Here is a 16,520-nt window from a genome sequence, read left to right as displayed (position 1 = left end):
TTGAAGATTTATTGTTTTCATACATTTATATGTAAACATATTTTATGTTTTAACTTATTGTTGTTGCTATGACACCAAAGCTCCTCTAACTATTTCCTTTAGTGATGGGAATTCTGCTAAAATGAAAAAAAAAAGGGGGAGCTGGAGCATTAAATTACAGTTGTATTTATGTTTTATTCCATGCAAAGGATATTTCTCCATACATGACGATGATGCCAAAATTAGGATTGGGGTTTCTTTCTTCTTAATGTAGACAGTTTCACTTTGCATAACTGATGGACCTCCTGGCTGGGGAAAAAAGCTAATAAAATGTGCATCACACTATAATTTCATGCTCCAAATGACTACTCAACAATCGATCATTTGGCAGATGACTTACATGTGATAAGTGACTAACCATAGCAATTAACCTAACACACATGTCATGTGGGTTGGAGGAAGCCGGGGTACCTGGAGAGAACCAACACACACTCGGGAAGAACTCCACACAGGAAGGCCACTGTTCACACTTCCCCCCAAACAAGGCTCAAACCAGCAATCTTCTTGCTGTGAGGCCACAGTACTAACCACTACGCCACTGTGCTATACATGTGAAATGCACCACCACTAAACATTTGTTTGTAAGTAACCAGTGAAATATGTGCAAGAGCATGCAGATCTACATGCATGTATATCTGTATGCAAAAAGCTTTTCTGGCATTAATGTATTCAAGGCTTAAAAAAATCATTTCATCATCATCTCCAGTCAGAACAAATAAGGATGAGACTCCAAGGAAAACAATAAAACATGTTGAATAAAAGGTAAAAACAAATTTGGAATAATTGATCTAATACTGGAGTCATCTTAAAATTCTCAGAAGATCTTAAGAAGTTTATAAGGTTACATGTTTGCTGTTGGAACATACAAGCTAATAGCATGACTAGCTATCAAAGTGAAGCGAAGCTCTTAGTTAGAAAGCTATTTAGATTTGCTGTGGGTCTCTTAATTCAGCCTGACATCCTATCAAAAGTTAACTGCGCTCAAACTTCAGTCACTGCCCTCCACAACCCGGGGGCCTGATCAGCTACGATTGGTTGCTACTGTGTCTGGCAGGCGCAGATGTGCCCAGCTTTGAACATTTCTGAAGCGCAGAGAGGGAAGGAGGATAAGAAGAGGCATATAAAGTGAGAAGAGATGAAAAGGAAAAGTTGGATGGAGACAAAGTGAGAGTAAGAACGACAGAGAAAATGAGTTGGTAAGACAGAGCGGGAAAGAAAAAGAGTTAAATGACCCACTTTAAAGTGAAAAGAAAAAAAAAAAACACACACACACACAGGAGCCAAATATAACTGTTGTTCGCTTGGCTTCCTGTGAAGCATGTATCACTGGCCTAATGCTGCAAGTCTGCTCTGCTTCAAAAGCACAAAGCAAAATGGTGACAGAAATAGACTGTCTTAATTTAGAGCTGAGTAAAATCTATTAATATTTGATAAGAGACACAACCTTCCTGCCTTTAGCTGGCACAACAGGAACTTCTGCAGACTAAGAGGAAAGTTTAGGATTTCACTGGGCCTCAATTTTTTTTAAATCTTTAGCTTTCGTAACAAAATTGCATTGACAGTAACTCTATCACTAATGCGAAACGCCCTTCCATTCTAACTGGAGAACAAGAAGCATCTTTTTTTCTACTTAGATGTATCATTAAGCAAAAATCTTTTACATTTTTACTGTAACAAAAGTGTACGGATGATCAAGTCTGGGTATTAATTATGCAAATTGGGTGTTAGCCATGATTATACTAAAACGGGTTCTTTTGTCAGTTGGAACAGAATTTCTTTTTGTCATTAATTACACTTTTTTCACTGACATACATTTTTTTTTACTGTTGGTTGTTGTTGCCATTTATTTAAGGAGGCATTCTTCTTCCTATGTGCTATTTGCATTTTAATTGTTTTTTTCCCCCAAGTCCTTTTACAACAGTTAACAACAATAAATGTGAATTTAATACAGGCCTAGATTCTTTTTGGTTCACTCCAACAATAATCTGCAGGATCACCAATGCTACATCTTTGGCTTAGTGTCATCCAAGATGAATGTGATCAGTTTCAAAGATACTGGTTCACTAGATGTGATAATGGTTGCAGACAGACAACCCTCTAGTTTTGACGCAGATCTGTGGAGATTAGGTAGGCCACGCAAGATGACATGCATTCAACGAACACAGTAACGCATGCAATGCATAATCCAGCACTGTGTTGCCTTATAACCGATTAACTTGGACAGGTGGCTGGTACATATCAAAATATCACCACCATGCATACCAGGACCTCAGTTACTAATCCATGCTAACATTTATTATCAAGTTAGATATCAGCAACCAATACTTAACCAATACTTGGCATACCAAACACCCCCACCACACACACACACACACACACACACACACACACACACACACACACACACACACACACACACACACACACACACACACACACACTTTCAGTTATTTTGATATACTCCGAGATATTCTCTTGCTTCTATGTGGAGGATCATCATAAATGCAAGTATAGCTTAATTCTCTGCACAAACGTCTTAAAGTTACCTGAATAGTGATTGTCAGATAAAGCTGAGACTATGAAGTCAGCATTTCTAACAGTAGCACAACAAAAATACTTTGCACTACATACTTTATAAAGTTAATATGCTGGTTTTCAACCACATTTTTTAAAAAGATGGAATTGTGGACTATGTGCCGTACAACTAGGCCCAAATAGACTCTAGTTCAGTGCGTACATCCAAGATTTATTTGATGTATAACCATATTATCTTGGCACCATTTTAAAAGCAAGGGTGCATTCATACTGATGCTATTTGATCTGCTTTGTCCACTTCCACAGACAGAGTGGTGTGTTTTGGAGCAGGGTGAATGGGCATTCAGCCTCTAATGTGCCCCAAAAAAGTGAACTTTAGGTCAGCTTAAGCACAGGGAGTCCCATTCTTGCAAGTAAATTCTGACTGATATTAGGAAGGCAACTTTAAAACCTTTATATTATAAGACAGATATGACTTTTATGTATGGCAACATGTCAGGTATTTCACTGTTTCACCTGCTACTCATACTGGACAGATTCTGGACAAAAAACAAAATCCCTAAACTGCATAAACTTAGTTTGCTCAGTTTCTTGTTATCAAACACCCAGTTGTCACAACCGAGTGTTGCTCTGTTGTTTATTTACCGTGAATAAGCCTATTTTGATTGTAACCAATCAATGAGGCAGAATTTCAGGAATATCGCCTCCTGGCAAGCAGCTGTATAACAGTGTGACATGGTCAAGTCACTTTAGTCCGCTAGATTTAAGTGCAGTGTGAAAGTTTTCAGAATTCCCAACCCAATCAAATCGAGTCCCCTGAACTTCTGGTGTGAATGTGCCATTACATTATCATGTCACCCACAACCAACCAAGTGCAGCCCAGTCTGGCCCCCTTAAAATGCTGCAAAACAGGACTTGGGAAAGGCAGCCTCAACCAAATTAACTCAAGCACTAGCAAAAAAATTATAGATTTGACAGAACTTCTTTATGAACAAGCTACAGTATATTCAATCCAATAATTGTAGAGTCAACAAGCAAAGCCACTGGATCATCTGTTAATGAGTGTCATCTCCCATCTCTCGACACTAGCAACTCAGTACATTTGTCATCGCTCTCTGTTAAGCTGTTGTCAGCTTGTAAGCATGTATAACAAACATTAGGTCAGTATATGGAAACTGGGGCGTTATTTTGGGCAAGGCACCAGCTAGTTTCCACGTCCAATTCAGGGTTCTTCAGTAAGGCATTCAGTCAGTCAGAATTAACCATAACCAAACAAAAACCCTATGTGTTAGGTTGACATCAGGTTCGGAGAATTCACATGCGGACTCGGCTTGGAATTTCAATAATAATTTATTTGCTTCTTTCTGATTCTTGATTCTTTCCCAGGTGGATGCGGAAACTAGGTTTAGTCGGCAGGCAGACAAGCGGGGAGGAAAACCTAGCGGATAGAGAGGCGGGCAGGCAGGCGGGCAGGCAGGCAGGCAGGCAGGACAGCAATCGGGCAAACAGGCAGGATCTCTGACGGGAAAAAACACACAGGTTATCGACCAGGACTATACACAGGGAAGAATCTTTCAGGCCGAGAGTTGTACCGCAGGAAGTTCAACAATCTGGCGATGAACAGCAGGCCGGGCGGATCTTAAATAGTGCTGCAGCTGATTGCCAGGATGAGGATCAGGTGTTTAGGATGCCAGGCACGCCCACCAAGGAACAGGATCACAACACTATGATTAATTTATAGCCCTTGACGACTCCTGGAATCATATTAGCGTTGGCTTAGATGGGATCTCTTCCAACTGAAAGCACATGATGTGTCTTCAGCCTAAGTATCTGAAACAACTGTTCCAAGCTTCAACTTTGTGTTCTCTGAACAGGGTATCATTTCAAAGAACCACCCTTTCACTGTCATTTCAGGTTTTTCAGGATTACTGGATCATATAATATTCCACACACAAGAAAGGTATCTGCCTCCAATTTCTCACTTTTCATAAATCACCAGTTTCTCTTCAAACATGTGTAATGTTGCTTTCTTTGCACCAAAACGATATTGTTAGCGCCAACAGAAAAAAAATCTAACATTTTTTTGCATGGTAGTTTTTCCACTGCCAGACTAAATTATTGCAATAATTTAATTAGTTCTGCTGATGTCTACCCTCTATGATGTGGACAACTCTTAGCACTTATTGTTGGTTTAAGCATCCTTAAAGTAACGTTAGCCACATATTTCTTGTTGAGCTGTCTTGTTTCACAACTACTACACACAGACTTGCTAATGGCTCCCGTGGTGCAATCCCATTCCAGCTGAGGAGATATCAAAAGAATCTACAGTGGAGAACTGCCAAAAAAAGGCACACAATGACTGTCTTCACCTGACACTGACTCCATCCATCTGTGGCCAATGTATAATCAGTGACACAAACCGTTTCCAATCTGCAGCTCCAATCAGTCAGCAGAATGCGGCGCAGTAGGCTTCATGGTCATCAGGGAATGGGGCTGACGTGCTGCCAAGTTTCTGCACTTGACACAACAGGGTGCCAAATATTCACAAAAAGCACAAAAGTCATCATTTGAGAAAGGAGAGGGATGTGCACAAAGTTCTCTAAATGCTTTGCAAGGGTGAAATAGGCAAAAACGTGGCTGCAACACTCAGCAAAACCTGTCTTCTCCCACGGGTTTAATTTCCCTGATGCTCATATGCTTCGCAAAGGTCGATAACGCTGCAGCATGCAGTAGATATTGTTCTGCCCCATTTAGTCACCCAAACAAGGTCCCCTTATGTCAGGTGCATTAACGTTCCACAAAAGTGCATTTTAAAAAAAGTCTCACACGGTCGTTTGATACTGAAGTTCATTTGCATAACAAGAACAACACAGATCTATAATCTTCAACATTTTGTCTTTGCAGAGATGTACAGATATTTGTATACAGTTATTTTGTTCTAATCACATGCCAAACTAAAAAGGACTCAAGCTGCAACAAAAGAAGCCCTTCAGATGAGATGTCGGGGTCTTTAATGCAGCAAAGCATCTATTTAGCATGGAAACATCTCAAATAGATGCTCTCCTTCATTTGCATATCTACCAGACCTATATGTGGAAAGTCTGTCTCTTTTGTAAGTGTAATTCTACCACAATATGTCAAAAGTATAAAAATAGCATATTATGCATATACAGGTAACACAAATGCAGCTAATTTTTTCAAGTTAGGTGTGACATGAATAAGGAAATCACATTTTATATTCATCCTCTGCGCTGAGGTTACATAACCAAACTTCCTTATTTTTATTTATTTATTTTAGCTTAGAAAGCTTGAGAATGTAGTTTTGCTCTGAGATGTTCTCAAAGATATTGGTATGTTTTTAAAAACTAGCTACACTATTGAGAGTTTACCCATTTCATCCTTGAGCCTATATTTTTGGCCTCTGTCAGAAATAGATGACACATGCATATTTCTGTAACTACAAGGTCTATTTGAATACCTTAGATTTATAGGAAATAGAATACCTTTGTGATTTGTTAAGATGAGTAAATATCAGCATTGAAATGGCCACAATTTTTTTTCCGCTATATTTCCAGCCGAGAAGATCCTCTAGTTGTTGGTCGTCAGGGTCAAAATTTAAAAAAGACAATTAAAAAGTATGGCAGACGATGCCAGGTCCAACCCATTTTTGAGACTTTGGCTCCCCGACAATATTTATACATAACAAGTGAAATGGGCATTAGCATGAATGACAAAGGTTTTAGGCTCACCTAAAAAGACACTCTCAGAATGAATATGATGTGGATGTCCCTCTAAGGGTGCATTCACATCAGGATAATCCACTAGGCTCAGTCCGATTGGAGAATCGGCTTATTTGTCGGGGGGTGTATCCATTCAGAGATTGCATTCATGCTGCACTTTGGTCAAACAAGCCAAACCATTAGAATAATGTATCCCCGTTCCCACCAAAGATGGCGCTGTACTAGTATTTAGCAAAAGAGAGGACAAGACCCGTGTGAAGAAGAAAACTCTGTTTCCTCCACCTACAAGTTAAACATGGAGACAAAACGATCGCTGTTTTGGGTTTTTTTATTTTGTCTTGTGCAAGTATACTGCAGAAATATACTGCAACAATGGATGCAGTATGAACAACAGACAAGTCAGAGGACTCTTAATGCCATCGCTATGTATTTACCCACCATCCAAAGCTACGCCAGATGCAGGAAGTGACTTTTTTTGTAGCCCTCTTCCTGTATTTGGTCCGCTTAAAACGGGCCGAGAACCACATTTGTAGGCGGACCGAGTCCACTTCTTTGGTCTGAATCAGAATTCATTTGGCACATTCACATTTCCCCAAATGAAGCGAATTTCTAAGCTAACAAACTCGGATTCGGATCAGAAAGGCTGATCTGAATGAGTCCTAAAGCTCCTGTGAATATGTGAACATTATCCTCAAGTGATTAAGTGAAACAGAACATAATTGAGGAGGTATAAACAGTTCGAGCAAGGTCTCCAATATGGCTGCTTTGCCACAGCATAACATAAAATGTTTCCTTACATCCCCTCAAATTATGAGGATCTCTGGGATTAAAGGGTTAAAAGTGTAACTGTTGTGGTGGACCATTTTGGTCTCTCACTGTTTCAAGGCCTCTTGCTAAGCTAAACTAATGCACTGCCTGTTGTACCTGCAGTATATATTAGAATCCTGCTTAAGAAGCCACTTTGTGAACGGCACCTTTTCATGCGATTCCAACATGTCAAGGCTTTGTCACAAAACTATCAGCCGCAGGTTAAGTATCAAGGCAACCCATCATACAATGCTAATTTCACAGTCACTGAAAAAGGGGAGCCTTAAGTACCAGTATACTCTGGAAGTACATATGCCACTTACAGTATAATGGCTGAAGGTGCAGTGAGGGTACCTTTAATATCAGAATAACTATCCTTATTATTAGTGTAATACATAAAGCATCCAGACTTTCCAGTTGACCCTTTCGTTTAGCTGGATTCCCTCTACACAAGCTGACAGCCAGACACAGTGATGCATGCTGATCCAGCTAAAGCACTCCGAGCAGAGACACATCCAGTTTAATTGTAAGGAGTGAGCCTCAGATGTTTGTTCAACAGATTCATCCAGGTATTTGCACACTCAACAGTCCTGGAAGCAGTGGAAATTTCTACAAATCTGCTACAGTAGTCTGACTAGAGGACTAGTTTATTCCCGAGCACTACTTCCATTTTCTGCTTAACGTATTACATCAAATGTGACTGCAGGTCCATCCAAATAAAAATGATTACACAACGCTGCTCTCTTGTGATATTTGCTTCATCATTTGTCATCTTGATTGCACTTGATTTGAGTAATGTGGAAAAAAAGAATTCTGTCATGATTAACTTAAGTTACACATAATCTTGTTTGACTGACTCAAATAAACTTGTTTATTCTGTTAATCCTAGTCCAAGGCTAGAACCCAAGGATGGATTTGAACTGAGTTTTCTGAGTGGGTGCACAGGCTGGCAGAGCAGGGCAGGACAAATCAAGGAGGCTTGACGCACAGAGGCAAGAAAGACGAAGTGAAATGAACAACTTCAGCCACAGGGGTAAACACTGCTGTGACTGGACACAGCGTCCAGTTCCTGACTCTTTTTAATACGTGTTTGTGTGTGTAAGCGTGTGTGTGTGTGTGTGTGTGTGTGTGTGTGTCTTCATACTTTATATGTTCATGTCACATAATACGCCTGCATCCTCCTCTGCAGGAGCATACATGCATAGAAAAGTTCTGAAATGCCACAGCATCACTACAGTAGTGCTGTGTTAGCATGGGGAAGTTGCTGAAGTTGCCACTGGGAGGATGAAATGTGAACTGGCAAGTGCAATTGTTGATCCGATGCCAACATGCTGGAAAAGTATAACTGCATCAACCTGCTGCTTTGCCTCAACCTTTGTAAACAACAGAAGTAACGAGTTGAGACATGACCTGGGTACCTGCTGGACGCCTGGTCCAACAGTGCTGAAAGATGCTGGTACCTGCAGCTGCTAACACACTGAGCAATTGCTTGTTTTAAATAGTCAATATATGTTTTTATTTTAGTCTGCTATTGTGTAGAGGGTAATAGGAGACTTTTTAACCTGGGCAGGGATAACACTTGTGTCCACAGAATGCCAGTGTTGCACCTTAGCTACTGAGTTGACCTGTAATTGTTACATACAGTATAAATGAACTCAGAGCTTTTCCATACAGGATCCATGTTGACTTGAGACTATTAATAGTATGCATAACTGTAAACATTAATGTTCTGCATATTTCTAAAAGTATTTCAGTGTTTAAAGATCTTTGTAGGTGTCATCTGCATCTGCTGTGTCAGAAACAAAGATGCAAATACAATTTTGTCATATTAATAAGCAAAGACAAGTGCTTTTTAAAAAAAAAAAAAAAAAAAAATTGGTTTAAATAACATTGACTGGACAATTAGGATACATGTTTTTACCATTTCATTATCTGCCTGTCCATCTCTACAGGTTGCTGTCTTCACCATCTTCTGTGTGTGGTTGCATTCTGCAATTTACAGCATCAATACAGGCAATACACTGGCGTTTACACTGAGAAAGTAAGAAATACACATCTTGGCACATTTTATTTTCATGCCATGCCTTTTATATGAATAATGGAACAAGAATATGCAAATTACATGTTATGGTGTTTACTTTACTTCATTGTATGAAGTAAACATGAATGCAAACTGGAGCATATTCAATTGGAAAAGCACTCGTAGAACACAGACCTCCAATAAGCTGCTCGTTTCCACCCATAATGTGATTTCCACACCATCTTCCAGTTTTACATTCATTTTATATGTCAACACTATTAGATTTGTAGATCTAGTGAATCGTTGTTTCCAGAATTTTGCCAGGATCCAGATCAATCTTTGATATCTTGTTAAACCTTCTGGGAACTTGTCTTATATCTTTTGGCCAAGCATTCTGACCATTTATAGTGGTTATATCACTCCCAAAATGTAATGAAATCAAAGTTAGATAGAATCTCAGAAAAAAATCATGAAACTCTTGCCGCAGTTTTTGCATAAAGTTGCTAACAAACATAAATAAAAGGATGGACAAATGGATATAACATAACCAAACATATTTTCCTTAGAGGAGGCAATCATAAATTATGAATACTTGCAGTATTTAAACAAAATTGTTCAAACTAAATCTTCTTAATGCAAGTAATCAGCAAAATTAGTTTCTTTTTATCCACCTGCAAAATAATTTACATATCCAAGTGTAGAATCTACTTGTTTAAATGGCATTCATAGTAGGAGACAGTGATGGATTGTGGGAAATGGCTTCAGAGGTGGGCTTTTGTGCAGTCCTCAAAAAAGCTGACAGCATGATAATATCTCCAATTATCTTTCACACCAAGCTTCAGTCTTACACAAAACATTGTCCACTATGTCTTCTTTCTTCCCCACAGCAGGACTAAAGCACAAATGCAAACAAAAACTACTAAAAGAAAACACTAAGCCAAACTAGTAACAGAAAGCTACAGCTGGCAGTTTATTTCCTGCTGGGGCCTTGGGTCACCAGCATGCTCCATCACATCCCCACTGTGTTTCACTCAGTGTTCCCCATCACAGCAAATTCATCTCAAAGTCTGATAATACATCGAACATACACACTCTGTTCCAATCCAGTCCAATCTGTAGTCAGTCTTAAATTATCTTTGATCACCAGGTCATGACTTTGTTTGTGTCAGCTATTTAGAGGAAACAGTACATGAGGTCTCAATGTGTGCTGAAAATTGTGGGACAGAATGACCAAACACCAGGACTCCATCTGTACAGAAACTCATGTAGATGAATGGAAAAGAAAAGAAAAAAAGGAGTACCATCTCGGTCCATTCCAAGGTTTCATGTATCAGAATTTACTAGAAAATATTCTGGCTTTTAAAATAGGCTAAATACAACCTCTGATGAACAAAAATCTCTCACACGTTAGAGTATTTTTATTCATTTAACAGAAACTGAGCGAACGTGCAGAAGCAGTTTATGGGAAAGTAACTACACTCCCTTTGGTTGCTTGTAGAAACACCTGCATCTTTTTCTGTTTCTGTTTTTTCTCCCATTGATGTTAAGGATTTTTGGATCACTCATCTCTCCTGTGTTCTGTCAGGTTAGCAAGCATGTATTTGTGCCACAGCATTTCAGTCAGGTTGAGGTCTGGACTTGCAGACTTTTCATCCTCAGCTTTACCACAGCAAGTTTCGCAGAGGTGTTTGAGATCTTTGTCCTGCATTTGTTCCTGAATTTCAAGCAAGCTAGAGTGACACTGTGCTTACTTTTCTTCAAATGCAGCGATGTGAATTTTTTGTTTTAATTTTTTTTCTAATTTTATTGCAATTACCTTTAAACTTAATATGCTGACGTCTTGAGAGTCTGAGATGTAGTTCTTGAAAGTTGTTGGAAAAGGATTTTTCACAATATGGGTAAAATGAGGTGCTTGGCAGAGGTCTGCGCTCTCTAAATGCTTTTCAAGTTTTCTTACATGAAAACTTCTTGATACATAGACACGGTAATTTTGTGGGAAATATTAACTCTACAGAGCCAAGTGTGAAATGTTTGATTCATACAGTTTCAGAGACATTTGGCATCACTTTACAGTACAAACTTTGCTCAGAAATCCTGTAGAACACAATCTGGTAACAGAAAGCAGAAGATTATAATCATTTTTGCATATCGAATGGTAATTTTAGCCTCTCTACACTGGCTCCCTGTTAAATCCAGGATAAAGTTTAAAAATCTTCTCCTCACATATAAAGCTCTCCAGGACCAAGCTCCATTGTACATAAAAGATCTTATAGTTCCATATATTCCAAATAGAGCACTTCGCTCTCAGACTCCGATTTACTGGTGGTTCCCAGAGTCTCAAAGAGTACTATGGGAGGAAGAGCCTTTAGCTATCAGGCTCCTCTCTTATGGAACCAGTTCCCACTGTGGGTTCGGGGGGCAGACTCCCTCCACACCTTTAAGATCGAGCTGAAAACCTTCCTTTTTCATGATTCTTATAGTTAGGCTATGAGCATCTCCTGAGTTGGAGTCTGCATGTACAAGACCCAACTGTCCAGGTTATGCTCTTTGCTCTTATGGTTATGGGTAGTCTAGCCATCCATTACTTATGTAGTAATGGGGATGTTACCTGATGCACTGAGAAGTACCTCGCTCTATTACTCTAATATATTAATGTATAAATATATGACAATATTGCCGTCTCTAACTTATTTCTCCTTTTTTCCACAGGTCTTCCTGATTAAGTGCAATTGTAAATGTTGTTTTGTCTTTCCTGTCTTCTCCACCCCAACCAGTCGAGGTAGATGGCTGCCCTCCCTGAGCCGGGTTCTGCTAGAGGTTTTCTTCCAGTTAAAAGGCAGTTTTTTCCTTCCCACTGCCGCCTCGTGCATGTTCAGGATGGGGGATTGGATCGAAGTCATGACTCGATGCAATCAGTTGGTTTCTATTATAGGATATGTATGAATTGGCTTGAAATTATGTGTATGTTGATTTGTGTATATAAAGTGCCCTATGATCATATTGTTGTGAAGAGGCGCTATACAAATAAAGTTGAATTGAATTGAATTTAGTTAATGTTAAAAATTGCCAAAAAATTGTTTTCAAAAGGGCCAAATAAAGACTATATATTTAAAAGATTGGACGTTTTGCACTATTTTTCATGAGTCGGGCTTTAAAATGTTGATTGATTAAAATTTTCCCCCAGACTGTAAATCAGACAACTAGCTGCATTGATTTATCACCACGATCTCCACATTTTCTGCATATATGTTGTATCGTTCATGGGTTGAATTTGCTGAATGCAGCAAATAATTGTCCCAGAGGCGGTACTTTCGAGAATACAGGTTTCTCAAATAGTTGACTGTCCTCTCATGTGTTATGAATGATTTAATACATGACCTATATTCTCTGTCTAAAAGGAAAAAGCACAGAAATGGAACAGTGACACTGCCGGGTTGTTGTTTTTTTCCAAACGCCACGGCTTTAATTAAGTATGACGCCACTGCACAGCTTCGTCCTATCCAGAGAGACAGACGTGCTCCAGCCATAAAGAAACTAGTTAAACACACCTAAATAAAGATGTGGAAAATGTAGCACCGGAGCAACATCAGTCAGAGCGTTGACATGGTCAGCATAGGTTGTGTTAGTCTTAACTTGACTAAGGCCACTTAACTGTCCTTGACCCAGCATAGCCAGAAGCCAGGAAATGTACTTATTTAGTGACAAGTCTCCAACTCTGTCATGATAACGGGTGAAGTGATCCCATTAAGAGTTTTCCTTTTTCTTTTATTGGCACAGATCAAAACAACTAAGAAGGTAGATTTAATGTTAATTTTTCTAAAAGAAATTTATTGATGGAATGATGCCATGAAAACTTGTAACTTCTGTTAGAGATTCATTTTTTGAGCCACTGTAAATAATATAAAAACATGAGGCATCACTGCAATGGACTGGTGGTCCTGTCCGGGATGCACCTGCCTCCCACCCAATGATTGCTGGGATCGGCTCCGGCTTCCCCCTGACCATTATTTGGACTAAGCGGTTAAGTAAAGTACTGACATGTAACATTAGGAAGGTAAATACCATGAATACCATGAACTTTTCTTTTTTTATTTGGCCAGAAATAAGAGATTACTCAATCCTCTCCCTGTTTTTTCCTTTTTTTAACAATTCCCAAACAAGCCATTTCATGTTCTTCAGGGTGCGTAGATTGGGGTCACCCTCTCCCATCTGGGTCTGGGAGTGCAGCTGTGCAAGAAGCAGAAAGAAAAAACAAATTGAACAATTTCTAACCATGATTGTGAGACCGCAGTGTTTTCAACTGTGGACTAATTTAGCATTTTAACATTAGGTCATGACATTGAATGAAGGAAAACATGATTTATTATGAAATGCCACATCTGCCTTAATTTAAAAAAAAAAAAAAAAAAAAAAAAAAAAGAAATAAACATTCAGTCTGAATTCCAACATGATATGTAGTGGATTGTTAGAAATTAATTTATTTTTCTTACATCTGAAACTAACCATGATCCTAAACGATTAAACTGCTAAAAACGGGTGAGTTTACAACAATATCACAACGTTCTTTACTGCACTTCTGTGGGTCATAACCTTAATGAAAGCTCGGGCAGGTCTTTGTGTCCACAAAGTCTTTGTTCAGATATGCAGCTTTTTCTAATCTTTAAGATTTTCTTCCTAAATCTGGCAAAAGTGTTGGTTATTGTGGCCTCATTGAATAGTGATATAACTAATAAATCATTTCTCTTAATGACCAAAGTCAGTGAATTAGGACTGAATGCACTAAATTTTCCCATAGCTGCACAAATTGCATGAGTAAAAAAAAAAAAAATTACACTGCTGCTGTGTTTTCCTCCATGTGTGCACATAAATGCGCCAATTAAAAAGAACCACAATGCTTTTTGTGTTCGACAAGTCTGGAGAATTTTATTCTCCAGCTATGGTGCGACTTATACTCTTTTTCTGGGAGATGATATCAATGTGATAATGAAATCATTAGATAGGAGTGATAAAGTGGTACCATAAATTACTAATTTTATGGTTGTGCGGAAATTGCTTCAGAGAAGAGGAAGATTTAAATGACTGACTCGGGTGGATGAAACTGGATGAGAAACGGATAAAAAAATTTTTTTAAAAAAGTGGATGAAACAGGATAACAGATTTATATTCAGTTCTGGAAGAAAGTATGCATCTGCAGGCAGCGTCAACTCCCACCTTCCTCTTTTACAGCTTGAAACGTGAGTCTCAAGAGATGCATGAATGAAACTGGAATCTACTGGAAGGCTGTGGGGTGTTGTTGCTCCTGCTGTACTCAATGTATATCATTTAAAGGTATGTTTAGTTATAAGCTTAAACAGGTATCACTATCTTTGCACCTGGAGGTCAGCAGTCAGTACAACAAAGCCACAATTTCAGAGCAAGTAGTACACTACTCATACAAGACACTGCTTGATCTCAAACAGAAGAATTGACATTTATGTAGCTCTAAAAGATTGATCAGGTTTTCAGGTGGCCTTACAGTGGAAGAGTCTTTTGGCGACCCCTTGAGAAAGGGACAAAGCCGAAAGGGGAGGAGGAGGAGCTAATCTGCTAATCATACTCCTGTCAGCTAAGAAAAGGAAACTAAGGTAAATATTCCCAAAAGATCACCTAAATTGGACAATAAAACATGGGAAAATGTTTGCCTGGTCTGAGTCTTGATTTCAGCAGCAACATTTAGATGATAGGCTCAGATAAGAGTGTATCCATCTTGCCTGATGCCAGCAGCTCAGGCTTCTGCTGAGATGGTGTGAGGGATATTTTATTGGCCCAGATGAGCATCATTTAAACATCACAGCTTATCCGAACATTGTTGCCATCAATATCTATAACTCCATGACAACGGTTACATCTTCTGATGGCTCCTTCCAGCAGGATAATGCACCATATGACAAATCTCAAATCATCACAAACCAGTTTCTTGAACATAACATTCAGCTCACTGAATTCCAATGACTTCTATAATCACCCGCTCTCGATCTGATAGAGCCCCATTGAGCCCCCTGGAGATTCTATTCATGGATGTGCAGCCGATAAATCTGCAAAAACTGTGTGATGACATCATGGAAATATTGGGCTAATCCCTGAGGAATGCTTCCAACACCTTACTGAGTCAATATTAGTAAACGATAAAGCAGCTCTAAAAAGGAAAAATGGATCCAACCCAGTACTAACAAGTAGCCGGTAAGAGGACTGTTTTAACCTAATTTGCTATGAGATAAACTAGTGAGATGAGAGGAGCTGTTCCATCATAAATGTTGCATTTACACCAGTATAGTTAAACTTTTACAAATTTCTCCCTATCTGGATTTCTGAACACCATAACAAAGACTACAATAATATTGATGATAATAATAATAGGCTGTTTTATATGGGACAAAAATTACAATGATAGAACATACAAAGGACTCTTGTTCAGATGAAACTGTGCAACACGTGGACAATGTAAATAAGAATGTCAGAGATGAATAACCTGATCCTGACTAAGCAGACGTCACAGTGCCATACCAGTCATGCCTGCATGGTGCAAATACACAAGAGAAAAGGATGGTCTGTAAAGGCCCTAGCTGGGGGGAGAAGAGCTGGTCCCACTGCTTGCATGCACCAACCCCCTCTCTAACATACCTCTCATTGGATTCTGGATCCACAAGATGCCACCGATAAGGTGAGGAGACTGACCGAGCATCACACTGACTGCCGTGTTTTCCCAACTTAAACGTCCAGAACGAGCCCTTCAGATCACTGTTTGTTGACAGTCACGAGGAGAAGCGGGTGACTTCCTCTGTCCACATGTCTCAAACACCTGCAGCCAGTGAAGGACCCTCAATCCGACTGGTTTTTAACGAAGGCTGAGCGCACAGACGTGTTGCATCACCACACAGAACAGAATAATACTACAGCTTTCCACTTCCGCGCCTCTTCAGTGTCTTCTCCTCCACAGAACACACGGTGTCAGGTGCATCCGAGGTGGATGTGCCAAAGATCAGGCAGACCTGTTAACCGATCAGCCTCCAAAGGCAGAGCCACAGCCAGGCGAACACACAACAGTGGCAACGTAAAGACGGTCGCAAGCTGCGCGTTCACATGAGCGTTTCTGGTGTGTGTGATCATGGAGCAGAGCAGTGTGTGCATTCACTTCCAGTGAAAACAACAACACAGGATGACAGGAATCGGTGTGTTTTTACCCTGAGGAAACGAAAGAACCATCACCCAATGCCAGCTGACCCCGCTGTGTCCGGTTGAACCTCTCCAACCTTCCCATCAGCAACTGTTAAGTGTTGTCTGCAAAGTGACACAGCGGAGATGAAGGAGGCTTACCTTCGACAGCCATTGTGCTACTCCAC

At 39.6% G+C, this 16,520-nt stretch overlaps 1 protein-coding gene across 1 annotated transcript in view; it reads right to left on the bottom strand.

The window, feature by feature from the left end:
- samd12 (sterile alpha motif domain containing 12) overlaps positions 1–15,862 on the bottom strand; it is a gene marked incomplete at its 5' end in the record, with an annotated part of 115,436 nt that extends 99,574 nt beyond the window's left edge. Inside the window, one exon of the mRNA XM_079259127.1 lies at positions 15,802–15,862. Within this exon, the coding sequence (XP_079115253.1) occupies positions 15,802–15,862 (61 nt within the window). The remainder of the gene's footprint in view (positions 1–15,801) is intronic.
- Between the last annotated feature and the right edge of the window lie 658 nt (positions 15,863–16,520).

This window comes from Telmatherina bonti (assembly GCF_933228915.1).
Source record: "Telmatherina bonti genome assembly, chromosome: 19".
Classification (NCBI taxonomy): domain Eukaryota; kingdom Metazoa; phylum Chordata; class Actinopteri; order Atheriniformes; family Telmatherinidae; genus Telmatherina; species Telmatherina bonti.
This window is presented reverse-complemented; position numbering and strand designations above follow the sequence as displayed.